The 12,149-nt window shown below is 40.5% G+C and overlaps 2 protein-coding genes across 23 annotated transcripts in view; both read right to left on the minus strand.

Annotated features, from left to right (window-relative positions):
* The window catches only part of CADPS2 (calcium dependent secretion activator 2), a 544,167-nt gene that overhangs the window by 360,621 nt on the left and 171,397 nt on the right, over positions 1-12,149 (minus strand). The gene's annotated exons all lie outside the window — the stretch shown is intronic.
* RNF133 (ring finger protein 133) lies at positions 7,462-9,034 on the minus strand. Its single transcript, XM_082472390.1, has one exon. The coding sequence runs from the start codon at positions 9,030-9,032 to the stop codon at positions 7,899-7,901; it is 1,134 nt and encodes a 377-aa protein (XP_082328516.1). The 5' UTR covers positions 9,033-9,034; the 3' UTR covers positions 7,462-7,898.

The following is a 12,149-nucleotide window of genomic DNA, read 5'->3' on the forward strand; positions in this document are numbered from 1 at the left end:
ACGCTTCCAGAGCTTGAATTCCCTCACCACCGCCGCTGCCACCACCATCAAAACGACATCCAAACCACCAAACTCCTCTAGGGAAGAGAAACTCTCGGCTCTCAGAGGCAATGGCCTGTCTATGGGCAGGACCCACTACCTGAAAGTTCTTTGTTTACAGGGGGCAACACTCTCCTTTTAGCTGTCACTCTCTTACCTACTTGTAACCCCTGTAAGAGAAGAGACCATCTAAATTCTCCCCAGGCCATTCTTCAGGTGTCCAAGTCAGCTAACACTGTCTTCAACCTTCCAGGTTAAACACTCCTCAGATGACAGGGCCCCCTCACCAACCAGAAGAGTGAGGGCTCTCCTGGCACATGCCCCAGTTTTTCTCTGTGTTCTAGCACAGGGCCCTTGCTCCTTTCAGGCCTTTGTCCAGTTGTTCATCTTCTTGACAAAGCCTTCTCTATTTAAAACTGCAACTCCGGGCTTCCCTGGTGGCGCAGTGGTTGAGAGTCTGCCTGCCAATGCAGGTGACACGGGTTCGAGCCCTGGTCTGGGAAGATCCCACATGCCGCGGAGCAACTGGGCCCGTGAGCCACAATTACCGAGCTTGCGCGTCTGGAGCCTGTGCTCCGCAACAAGAGAGGCCGCAATAGTGAGAGGCCCGCGCACCATGATGAAGAGTGGCCCCCACTTGCCACAACTAGAGAAAGCCCTCGCACAGAAACGAAGACCCAACACAGCCATAAATAAATAAATTAAAAAAACAAACAAACAAAAAAACTGCAACTCTGACAAATTCCCATCCTGTTTTGTTTTTCTACACAGCACTTATAACTATTCAATAAATTAAATTTTTTTTTTTATAATTTCTTTCCACTAGAAAGTAGAAAGTAAGCTCCATGAGGGCACTGGGTTTATCCACCCCTGTATTTCCAGGGCAAACCAATATTTAATGAATGAATGCATGAAATGATTCATCAGTGAATTTGCCACATAAGTAAAATCTCACCATTAATGTGAAGAAAAGGACAGCAATTCCAGTTACAGAAGCAACGCTGCTATTAATGCAGTAGGAAAGGCCACACACCTTAAGATGGCCTGCTTAGATGCTCAATGGTGCTCCTCTTGCACTTACTTTCAGCTACAATGTTAAAGATACTAAACTGAGTCTCCCTCCAGTGTTTGTGAAGCTGGTTTTATGGATCCAAACCGAGGAATTTACATGATTCCTTTTTGAATTTCATCTACAGCCCACTGTTTTAGTATGTTCAATTTTCAGACCTTTAGTGAACAGGTGGTATTAAACACTATCCTTTTCTAGTGCGGACTACTGAGTCCAGTGCATGGATTGCCCTAAGCTGTTTCTGCTTCTCAGGTTTTTTTTTCTATCTTTCTACTTTGAAATTCATAAACCGTCTAAAATCTATTCATTTCCTCACAACTCCCTTGGCAATGTGATAGCGGTGGCAGAGAAACCAGAACTGGGAGAGAAAAGGAGCAAGCATTAATGCACAAGCCATGCATAAATCAGAGCAGCTGGATACCTGAAATATGCCTAATGTGTCTCTAGAAAACTTAACAGCAACTATTATTCGTGTCATGCTTTAAAATTCACAATTATTTTCATTTACGCTATTTCTGATTACAACTGTATGATGCATCCTTCTGTGAAAGTGAACTGACCCTCTGCGACAGAAGAGGTTCTTAAACTGGAAGGTCCAGCAGAATCAGCTAGAAGACTTGTTAAAACAGACTTTTGGGTCCTCCAGAGTTCCTGACTCCACAGGTTTGCGGTGGGGTCTAAGAATGTGCAGTTCCAGCAAGTCCAGGTGATGCTGACGCTGCCGGTCTGGGGACCACTGTTCCGAGATGCTCTGCCCCGGGGCAAGGATATGAATGTGCAGGCCACCTGATGTAAAGGCTTGGTGTTCTTTTCAATAGGCAACTGTGCTTCCTAGGCCTGAACTTTTAAAACAAACTGACATTATTAAGAGAATTATAAAAATTCCTTTTTGCCCCTTTCCAACTTCAGAGGAAAGGAAGGCTCTATAAAACCCCTCTGACTAAAGTTTTTACACAACAGAACTACTAATTCCAGAATCAGTACCTCCTAAATGGAAGCATCCTTTCCTAGAGCCTAAGTGTCCTTCTTCACTCAGTCAGACATACCCTACCCACACCCTCACCTGCCCACACTCCTCTTTCCTAATTATTTATTTTGAGATCTCACGAGTTATCACTTTAACCACCCTGCTGCTAGCACTCTCAACGCCTCTAGCTGGGATTTTTCTTCCAAGGCCCCATCCTTGAAGTCCTCAACACTAGACTTACCTAAACACTTTCTCCTTTACTTAAAAAGTAGCTTTTCAAGCTACCTGTAGTCTAGTGGTTAAGACCAGGAGCTGTGGAACCAGACCAAGTTCAGATACAGGCTTTGCCACATACTGGCTGTTTAACTTTGGGCAAGTTACTTACCCTGGCTGGGTCTCAGTTTCCTCATCTGAAGAAGGGGGTACTAATAACATCTACCTCAGAGTTACTGTTAGGATTAAGTGGCTTTCTACCTGTTAAGTGCGTGTAACGGTACCCTGGTATACTGTAGCTGCTATTTTCACAACTACCTCATCGCCACTTTCACAGCCATCAGCCTCACTCAGGCTGCTACACATTTGAGAGAAAAAGCCATACAACTTTGTAATTGGAAATACAGGTCCAAAATAGTAACATTAAATTTCACATAATAGTAAATTACAATTAATGTGAATTGTCTTGTTAATAAATTACAACAACTAAGTACTGCCTTTTGCTATATTGTTCCAAGTACCTCATTTAATTAGCACAGACCTATACTTTCAGCTGTGTAATGAACAGCACCTATAAGTTCTTTGGGTTCCTCAAATTCGGCACACTAAAAATTTGAACTCCCCTTCCACCCTAAACTTACTTCATCTAACTGTATTTTCTACCTCAATGAATGACATCATCACCTCCTACTGGCCCAGGTCAGAAACCAAGGAGTCATCCTTGACTCTTTTTCTCAACTCCTTCTGACCCATACCCTTCTCTTCTGTATCCACTATGTGTTGCTAAACTGAAGATGAAAGCTACAGGTATAGGCAAGTTTTGAAACCACTGTGACTGTGGTCAGTAAGAAATGAAGTAGAAAATTCCCATCAGAAAATGAGATCAAAGAACATTATCCTGGACATGACCCACCTTCTATTCATCTCACCCAATTCACCTGCCACTGTTTTCATTCATATTTTCATCTTATCAACTCCTGGATTATTGCAACTACCCGCAAAATTCCCGGTCTTCATTTTCCTAAACCGAAATTCTACATGACACTCAAAACTTCTTTAAAAAAACACTGTTATTCACTGTTCCCTCCATGAGAATGCCCTCCGTCCCAACCCAGTAGTTCCATTTCAAATGTTATTTTCTTATTTAAGTGTTCCTTGCTTTTCCAGTTGAAATCCACTCCTTCATACTCCCAGAAGCCTTTAACAATTCCTCTCCATGAAATGTAACCCTTTATAACTTGATATTTAGATTTTTACCTATATTTTTCAGGAAAGTGAAAACAAGTAAATCTGAAGGAATCAGAGGATAAAACTAGAACTTGACTAATGTAAAGACTCTTTGGAAGAGCCCTATGGCAGTGGTTCTCAATCTGGTCTGCACATTGGAAACACCTGGGTACCAGGTACCTGGGCCCCACCCCAGAAGTCTTGGGTGCAGCAAGGGCATTGAGCATTTTCAAAGCCCTTCAGGTAGATTCTGACATGCAGCCAACGCTGAGAAGTACTGCTCTATGGGGAATATAAAAAAGAGTTGAGATTTATAAAGGATTCTTAAATAGAAGTAAAGATCTGGTGGAAATCAGTAGAGATGACTCAGGGTAGGCAAATGGTACTGCAGAAAAGATGTCTTAAAGTCAAGGAATTCAGTAGCACTTCGTAGATAGAGTAGTACTAAAACGGCTTACAACTGGCTGTAGGCTGAAGTTGGAGAAGATGAGATGGGCTTGGAAAGGATGGTTAAGGGAAACTAGGCTTGGAATGAGAACCAAGAGCAAGTGGTGGAAATGAGGTCAAGTGAATTCAGAGGAGGAATTCTGAAAGAGGAGCTGTAAGTTGGGAGGTTTTCAAAGATGACAGAACTTCTGTGGCAGCAACGAATGTTACAGATGTAGGGAAGTTTCCAAATCAGGGTTACCCTGCTTATCAACAGTGATGAGGAAAATTCCTATCAGCAGCTGAAATCAAAGAACACATATCTTGGAGGTCTGACAAAGATGACAGCATAGTTGCAGAGGGAGGTGTTATAAACTGTGGTGTAGCTATTTTAAAAAGGGACGTTTTTTGGAGAAATTGTGGTGGAATAACTAACACCTGTGCCCAGGGACCAGCTCATCTCTCTAACTTAAAGTACATTACCCAACCCCCCCAAAAACAGTTCTTACAGTTTAGGAAACCAGGTATGTATCTTAAGATATTTCTGTATCAGTAATTGTCATAACCCATAATCCTTATTTTTCATTACTAAGCACTAAACATTTTTTTAAATGAAGTACAAAACCAAATAAATTCTAAAAAAACAAACCCAGGGCTCCCAGTAAATGATGGAGCGGGAACATGGAGTTGCCATTAAATGGACTCCTTCGCAGTATCAACGTGTGAAGGCTTCCTCTGTACTTCAATGCATCTTCAAATTCTGATCCTTTCTCCCACTTGATTCCTGCATGCTGCTCCAAAAACCAGTGAGTTTTGCAGAAGGAGAAAACACTTTAACTGTATATACTAAGCTTAAATACCATCAGAAATGCCAGGTCCTGGCTCACTAAATCCTTTGAAATACATTATTGTAAATATTATGGCTGACCAACATCTCTACAGGACAACTGCGTTATAACAATTCTATAGCAAGAGACAGGGATACGATCAGTGTAGTGTCACATAATACGAGGAACTATATAGGTAAATTCACCTACGGCATCGCCCAATCAGTGGTCAAGTGCTTTAGAATCATTTTCACTTCAGTAGATAATAAATCCAATTTATCCCAGTTATAAGGAAAAAAGTTTAATTCTTATAAGGAGTATCAAACCCCTACCTAGCGAGGTGAGCAGGGGGAATCAATTATCAGAGAAATGCAAAAATATATACAAAGGAGAAACGCAAGGGAAATCCATTATGACACTGGTATTGGGGGCAAAATAATTCATATTATAGCCCCACGCCATTATGGCAAAATACATTTGCATCACTAGGTACAAGAGAAAATGGTGCAGACCACAAAATAGGTAAAAATCTATTACAATGAATAATACCTAACATTTGACATAGCAGTGCTATTTCCAGGTTCTAGTTATTAAACCCAGAGTGAGAGTGGTTTACTGATCTGTTTACCGCATTCTAAAGACAAGGATTAAAACTGCTGTTTTGTTCTGACATAAGAAAACAGCTATGGAAAGAATTTAGTCCACTGCCTGCTACATGGTAGGCACTCAGCAATGACAGTTCCCAAGTTCACTGATGTGACCTTTCCTTCCCCATTTCAAACACAGATTCTAACTATCCTTTAAAGAACATCTGTTGAAAATTCTCAAATCAAGACCACAAGCACACTGTGTTAAATGTTTGATGTTCACATTAACGAGAGACTTTACATGCGAATTTTTTACACATGAGGGTAAGTCAGGTCTAAGATTGACAATGATGAACAAAGTGGAGGAAAAGGAGGGAAAGAAAAGAAAGGAGAAAGCAACGAGAGTGCAGAGGAAGGATGGAAAGAACAATGTTGGCATCAGTGTGAAGAGCAAATAACAAATTCCTCAAGTGTTAGGTCTATCTCGGAACACGTACCCCACATGAATTTGCTGAAAGTACACAGAACTATAATAACCTGAGAACCCTGGGCTTGGGGACTGCCAGCATTACCAGATGCATTCATTTCCAGTGCTCCAATGATTCCAGCAGGTAACCAGAGAAAGTCAGTCTAGCCACCCCTATAAGCTGCCAGCCCCTCGTGGCAGAGATGCCAACAGTGGCCAGTCTGAGAATGACAGCTTATTCTGGCTTCGGAATCCTACCAGATGTGGCTCCCACGGGGTCCTCAGTGTCCTGTCTCTTCAGTGTGATCTGTGGACCTTCAGGAAAGGACTCTACTCTGAAGATAAACTCAGAAAGACACGTGAAACAGTGTTCCTGCTAGATCCTTCAGCAGCCTTGGTGCTATGCAAGTCCTTCAAAGAGCAGCTCTTGGGATTCATTTCATCAAAACACCTCTCCATGGTTGGGTATTAAAAAAAAAAGCCTGTATTTACCAAGCAAGGCATCACCCCCATCTGGCCATCTGCCTAGTTTGTGCTGTGTCTCAGTTCTCCCTGGCCTTCGAGGAATGTCCTTCCTCCTTTAAATAGTCTTCTTAGGCATTGCAGTTAGAATCAACTACTGCCCTCCTGCTGGTCTCTGGATTCCAGTATTGTTAGCACTGAGCAACTCACGAAATTCCTCTTAATAAAGCTCTCTCTAGGGTTGCACAAGAAATCAAATCCCTGTGTCAGCCCTGGAGAGTTCAAAGCCCTTTGTTAAAATTACACATGCTAAATTGTAATACTGAATTCTGGGCTAAAAATTGTAATTTTCTATTTTTTCAAAGCGATCTGGGATGAAAATTTTCAGGATTATGTTCCCATTATTTTGTATGACTGGGATAAAACTGTCCAGTTTTTCAGATTAACACATAATAGTTACATTATTTAAAAGATAATAATTATTCATTTACTCAAATATTTGAGGGTCTGGCACTGTGCTACATCCTGGGAATACAGTGAACAAAACAAACAATCCCAATATGTCATAATAACTTCTACATTGTGGTACTTATCTACAAAATAATATGACATAGTTAAAGTGTCTTATCTAATTGCAAAAAATAAACTAGGGAGTAGGCTGGGACACATGGGAAATAAATACACTATTACTAAATATAGGAATTCTTCATTTAAGTCTTTCTATACATTATGAACATGTAACAATTATGATAAGCAATACTGGGCACTGAAATATCTCCTATTCACTTAAGGAGTGCTAGTATTTTACCTTTAAAATTTCTATCATTATATATACGCAGATCACATAAGATGTACTAATGGCTGAACAGAACTATTTGTCAAAACACTAAAATTCTATACAGCAAAATTTTCATGCCAAGAATGAAGAAAACACAGCACAATGAGTTCAAAATTAGTATACTGTACTATAAATATCAGAAGATAAATTTTATTCTTCCTAGTATATAAAAGGTAATTTGTTTTTCAAACTTCATTGATAGTTTCTGTAATATAAGGAATGTGTAAATATGTTAACAATTTTCTTACCAAAATAAAGCCATATATATATATATATATATATATATATATATATATATATATATATATATATATATATATATATATATATATACAAAAAAATTTAGGGAATAAAGTTTGTCCTCGGTTGGGAATTCCCTGACGGTCCAGAGGTTACGACCTGGCACTTTCACTGTGGGGGCCTGGGTTCGATCCCTGGTCGGGAAACTAAGATCCCATAAGCTGCACGCTGTGGCCAAAAAAATAAAAAGCAAAGTTCGCCCTTGGTTTAACATTCATGTGCATACAGAAATAAACATATATACTCACAGGAGTAACACACACTGACAAGAAGTTACATTTAGCAAAGGTGAAAAATGGGCAAAAATAATCCTGCTAGTACTTTTTTTCTGTCTCCGAGACTTGACAAAGAATGTAGAAAACTACCGACGTAACAAAAAAAAAAGACACAAAAACCACACTTCAGACAAACTGCTTGTTAGTACTTAGGACTTGATTTCACAGACAGGTTTAATCCACTTCCTCAAAGGTCATGCTGTCAAGGTAGAGGATGAACGTCTGCTGCTACTGAATTAGACGGGCCTTCGTTCTGAGAAGTAGGGTGCTTCTCCTCCTCCACGTGGGTCACTTTATTTGACCTTCCTGCAGGAGGAAGTTCATTATTTGTGCCCTCTTCACGAGGTGAGAGGGTACCAGGCAATTCATTCAACATTAGAACTTGCAAAGATTCTGGTCCATCTTCAACATCCACCTGAATCCCCAAAGCTTTAAGAATGTCACATTTGCACATGGGGCATGTCCCATGGGCTAGAATCCAGGGGTCAATGCAGTTCTGGTGGAAAAAATGTTTACAAGTCAGAATACGAACCGTATCATTAGGCTTATAGAGTTCAAAGCAAACTACACAGCTATCTCCATTTGGACATACTTCCGTGTCCCCCTCTTTAAGTACCCGAAGTTGAAGCTGGCCACATGCTTTCCTGAGATCAGTTGTTAACCGCTGCCATCTCCTGTTCCGAATCCTTGCTACCCAAAGTCTTCTAATATGATAAAAGATGAAATACGCTAGTGTAGCGGTTGTGACGATCACAAAAGAGACAAAATAGTGATTCATCCAGATGATGTGTTTTCTTCCCACCTCAATCATGACTGTAACGTGAACTCCCTTCTGAATTAAATGCAAAACCTCCATGCCTTTCAAGTTACCAATCATCACCACAACGATGTCTTCAAACGCCTGATGAGACATGGGGAAAACCTGGTTGCCAGTTCCTGGAAAGTTATAGACGATCACTCCGCTGGCTCCCTTCTCCACGGCCACCTTGATCTTCTGCGCGAAGGTACAGCCTCCCCGTTCAACAAGTGCGAGCCATGTCTCCGAGTTCTTCGATCTGCTGAAACTGGTACTGGGTTTACATGCATTTTGCATTTTTCCCTCTGGAGGCACGATAACTCCCGCCACTCTCTTCAGAGCAGAGCTTCTTCCAAACACTCCAGTCTCCCCCAACTCTGACAACATGCGATTCCCAACGTGAAATGATATGTTCACGTAAGCAGTCCAAACGGCGCTGGCTCTGCAACAGTGCTGGCTAAGCAGCCAAAGGAAACTGAATTTCATGAGCCAGGAAGAGGCAGTGTGGTTTCTCCGAGTGCCAATCTTGAGTAGACGCATCTCTCTCTTAGTGACTGAAGGACTAACCCAACAAAAAGATGTGGCTTCCACATCTGCTGACAGTCAACAGAAAATATTAAAATGAAAAAAATCTTCTGGGTGAAAACAAGTTCCACTGTCTTCCAGCATGTTTCAGTAAGAAATTCTTAAAGATGTCTTATGAGTTTCAGATGTTTTTTTGAGAGAAAGAGAAAAACTTTAGATTGAAAAAAAAAAAAAATCCCAGTCTCACTACTGTAACTCTACATATTGCTTACTGTTAGGTGGCATGATTATGACATAAAAGACAACACGGCCAATTAGGTAAGAGCTTAGAGCATGCTGTACATTTATTGGCTTGACTGTTTCAAATGTTGTTATGGGTAATCTCAGTGTTGTTACAGGATGGATTCAATCCTTGAGCTACTACATGTAATGTTACCTGGTATCATGTTAAGCTGAAGAATATTAAAAATTATATAATGCAGGCATTTTAAAACCTGAAACCATATGCAAGAAAGGCCATACGATTAACACTTTCCTTCACAATCAGTGAAGTAAATATCTGTATCAAAATGGCAAGTTTTAAAACCATGAATGATAATTAAAAATTAGCACTATGACCAGATATGGGATAAAAGTGGTAAGTAACACTGTTTTTAACTCACATTTGGTCACAGTGCAAATTTTTTATCTATCACGTAAATATTTGAACTGAATTTATTTAATAAAGCTTGCTCAGAAATTTGTTGGACAGGTTTGGTTTTGATTTAACTTTTAAAAGTAGGGGGCTTTCCTGGTGGCGCAGTGGTTGAGACTCTGCCTGCCAATGCAGGGGACACGGGTTCGAGCCCTGGTCTGGGAAGATCCCACATGCCGCGGAGCAACTAGGCCCGTGAGCCACAACTGCTGAGCCTGCGCGTCTGGAGCCTGTGCCCCGCAACGGGAGAGGCCGCGATAGTGAGAGGCCCGCGCACCGCGATGAAGAGTGGCCCCCGCTCGCCGCAACTAGAGAAAGCCCTTGCACGAAACGAAGACCCAACACAGCTATAAATAAATAAATAAATAAATAAAGTAGCTATTAAAAAAAAAAGTAGGGCATCCCGTTAAACTACTTCAGCCTCACTACCCTCACTTTTTTTTTTTAAATTAATTAATTATTTATTTATTTATGGCTGTGTTGGGTCTTCGTTTCTGTGCGAGGGCTTTCTCTAGTTGCGGCAAGCGGGGGCCACTCTTGATCGCGGTGCGCGGGCCTCTCACTGTCGCGGCCTCTCTTGTTGCGGAGCGCAGGCTCAGTAATTGTGGCTCACGGGCCCAGTTGCTCCGTGGCATGTGGGATCTTCCCAGACCAGGGCTCGAACCCATGTCCCCTGCATTGGCAGGCAGACTCTCAACCACTGCGCCACCAGGGAAGCCCCCTACCCTCTCTCTTACATTGATTATATGTAGGGATGACAGCAGTAAAGGCAGAAAAGACTAATCTCATTTCTCTGCAGACCTTGACATCTGTTAGTAATCTCGCAATATTCTGAGGGAAGAGGACGGGTGTAGGGGAAAAGATTATACATAGCAATATTAGTTTAGCACAGTTTACTTTGAACAAAAATGTAGCTATAGATTTTCAAAAGAAAAACTTCAAGGTCCTCACTTAAATTTAACCACTGACAGCAGTGATGGTTAAAGGTCATTAGATGCTTTTAACAAAATGCTTGCCAAAATCAACAAACATCGTTGGTGGAAGACCCCGCATACACTGTCAGTTCTGCCTATATGCTTGCTACACACTTCGGCCAATGGCACAATATGACTTCAAAGCCAAAGAATGACATGTGAACTAACAAATACGGGCAGTCACTGGCACTGCCATACACTTTCTCAGGGGTATCTCTCAGTGGTTCTTATTCACCAGCTAGGAAACCAAAGCCAAGGATTTTGACCTTGGACATAAATGTCTCTGACCTCTATGCATAGGGTATGAAGAGACACTTTAGGTTGGGTCTCACCAGGACTACGGGAGCTAGTGTATTCTTATGAAATATCAGTCAACAACGTGACAGCTCAAAGTAGAAAAGAGGAAGGAGAAATGGTCCCTAAAGGCCCAACAAAAAGTGGCATTAAAAGAAAAGAACATTGATGTGACACCTTCGGGGCTCACAGTGGTCGATTTTCTTTCCCAAAGACCATTAATCTGATTTCCACACACCCACTCTTTAAAAAAGACAGTGAGGCACACAGTGTGTTGACTCACAAATTGCCATTTGAGTTGGACATCAATGCTTTAGCATATTATCCAGAGAGATTTCCATCAAAACAGCAAAACCCACATCTTCAGGCCTCTCATTGTTATACAGGTGTTTATCTACCAGAAAAAAGGAAGAGGCAAAATAAGGCAAGAGATACAATTTGGAAAGGCAAATGAACAAAATTGCAGTTCTGCTCTAGGTCTATATTATCAAAATGCCCCAAATAGAGACATACCACCATCTTAAGAGGAGCATTTACTAGAGTCAATTCTAGAAGGAAAATTTGCAATCATAGCTGATTCACTATGCTAGGATTTAAAGGGCTCTGGCAAACAAAGGTGATTTGTTTTTTCTTTTTATAATGCTGCCCTAAATTAGACCTATAGTAATTTAAAATATTTTTAGATACATAACCAGAAGTGCTACCATCTAAAATAATTATTTGGAACACATTACCTACCCGGTCAATAGCTTTGGCAACCAGATTTTCTGGGTATTAATAAAATTAACCACGGAAAATTAAATCAAGATCTAAACCTATAATGAAGTTTACTGAACAGAAGTATTATTAGATATCAAAAATTAAACATATGGAAGCAAAGTATAAAAATTAGTATAAAGAAACTTTAAAATATTATGACTAATTCTGTGGCATCAATGTCACAATCATTGTAATTTGAAAATCAAGACTAATTTGCTTTTAATGTATACTAACGTCCTTATTTAGATAAAGGCAAAAATGTATAACAAAACACTAGAAAAACAGCAAGTTCAAATAGATGCACATGATATGGAGTTTTATTTTTAAAGCACACAAATTTCACCCTCTTTAGTACTTGCATAGACAAGCTGCAGTTGAATTTTCTCTCTACATAAAGTGCTAAAAGAGAAT

Source organism: Balaenoptera physalus (assembly GCF_965194825.1).
Source record: "Balaenoptera physalus genome assembly, chromosome: 8".
Lineage (NCBI taxonomy): Eukaryota > Metazoa > Chordata > Mammalia > Artiodactyla > Balaenopteridae > Balaenoptera > Balaenoptera physalus.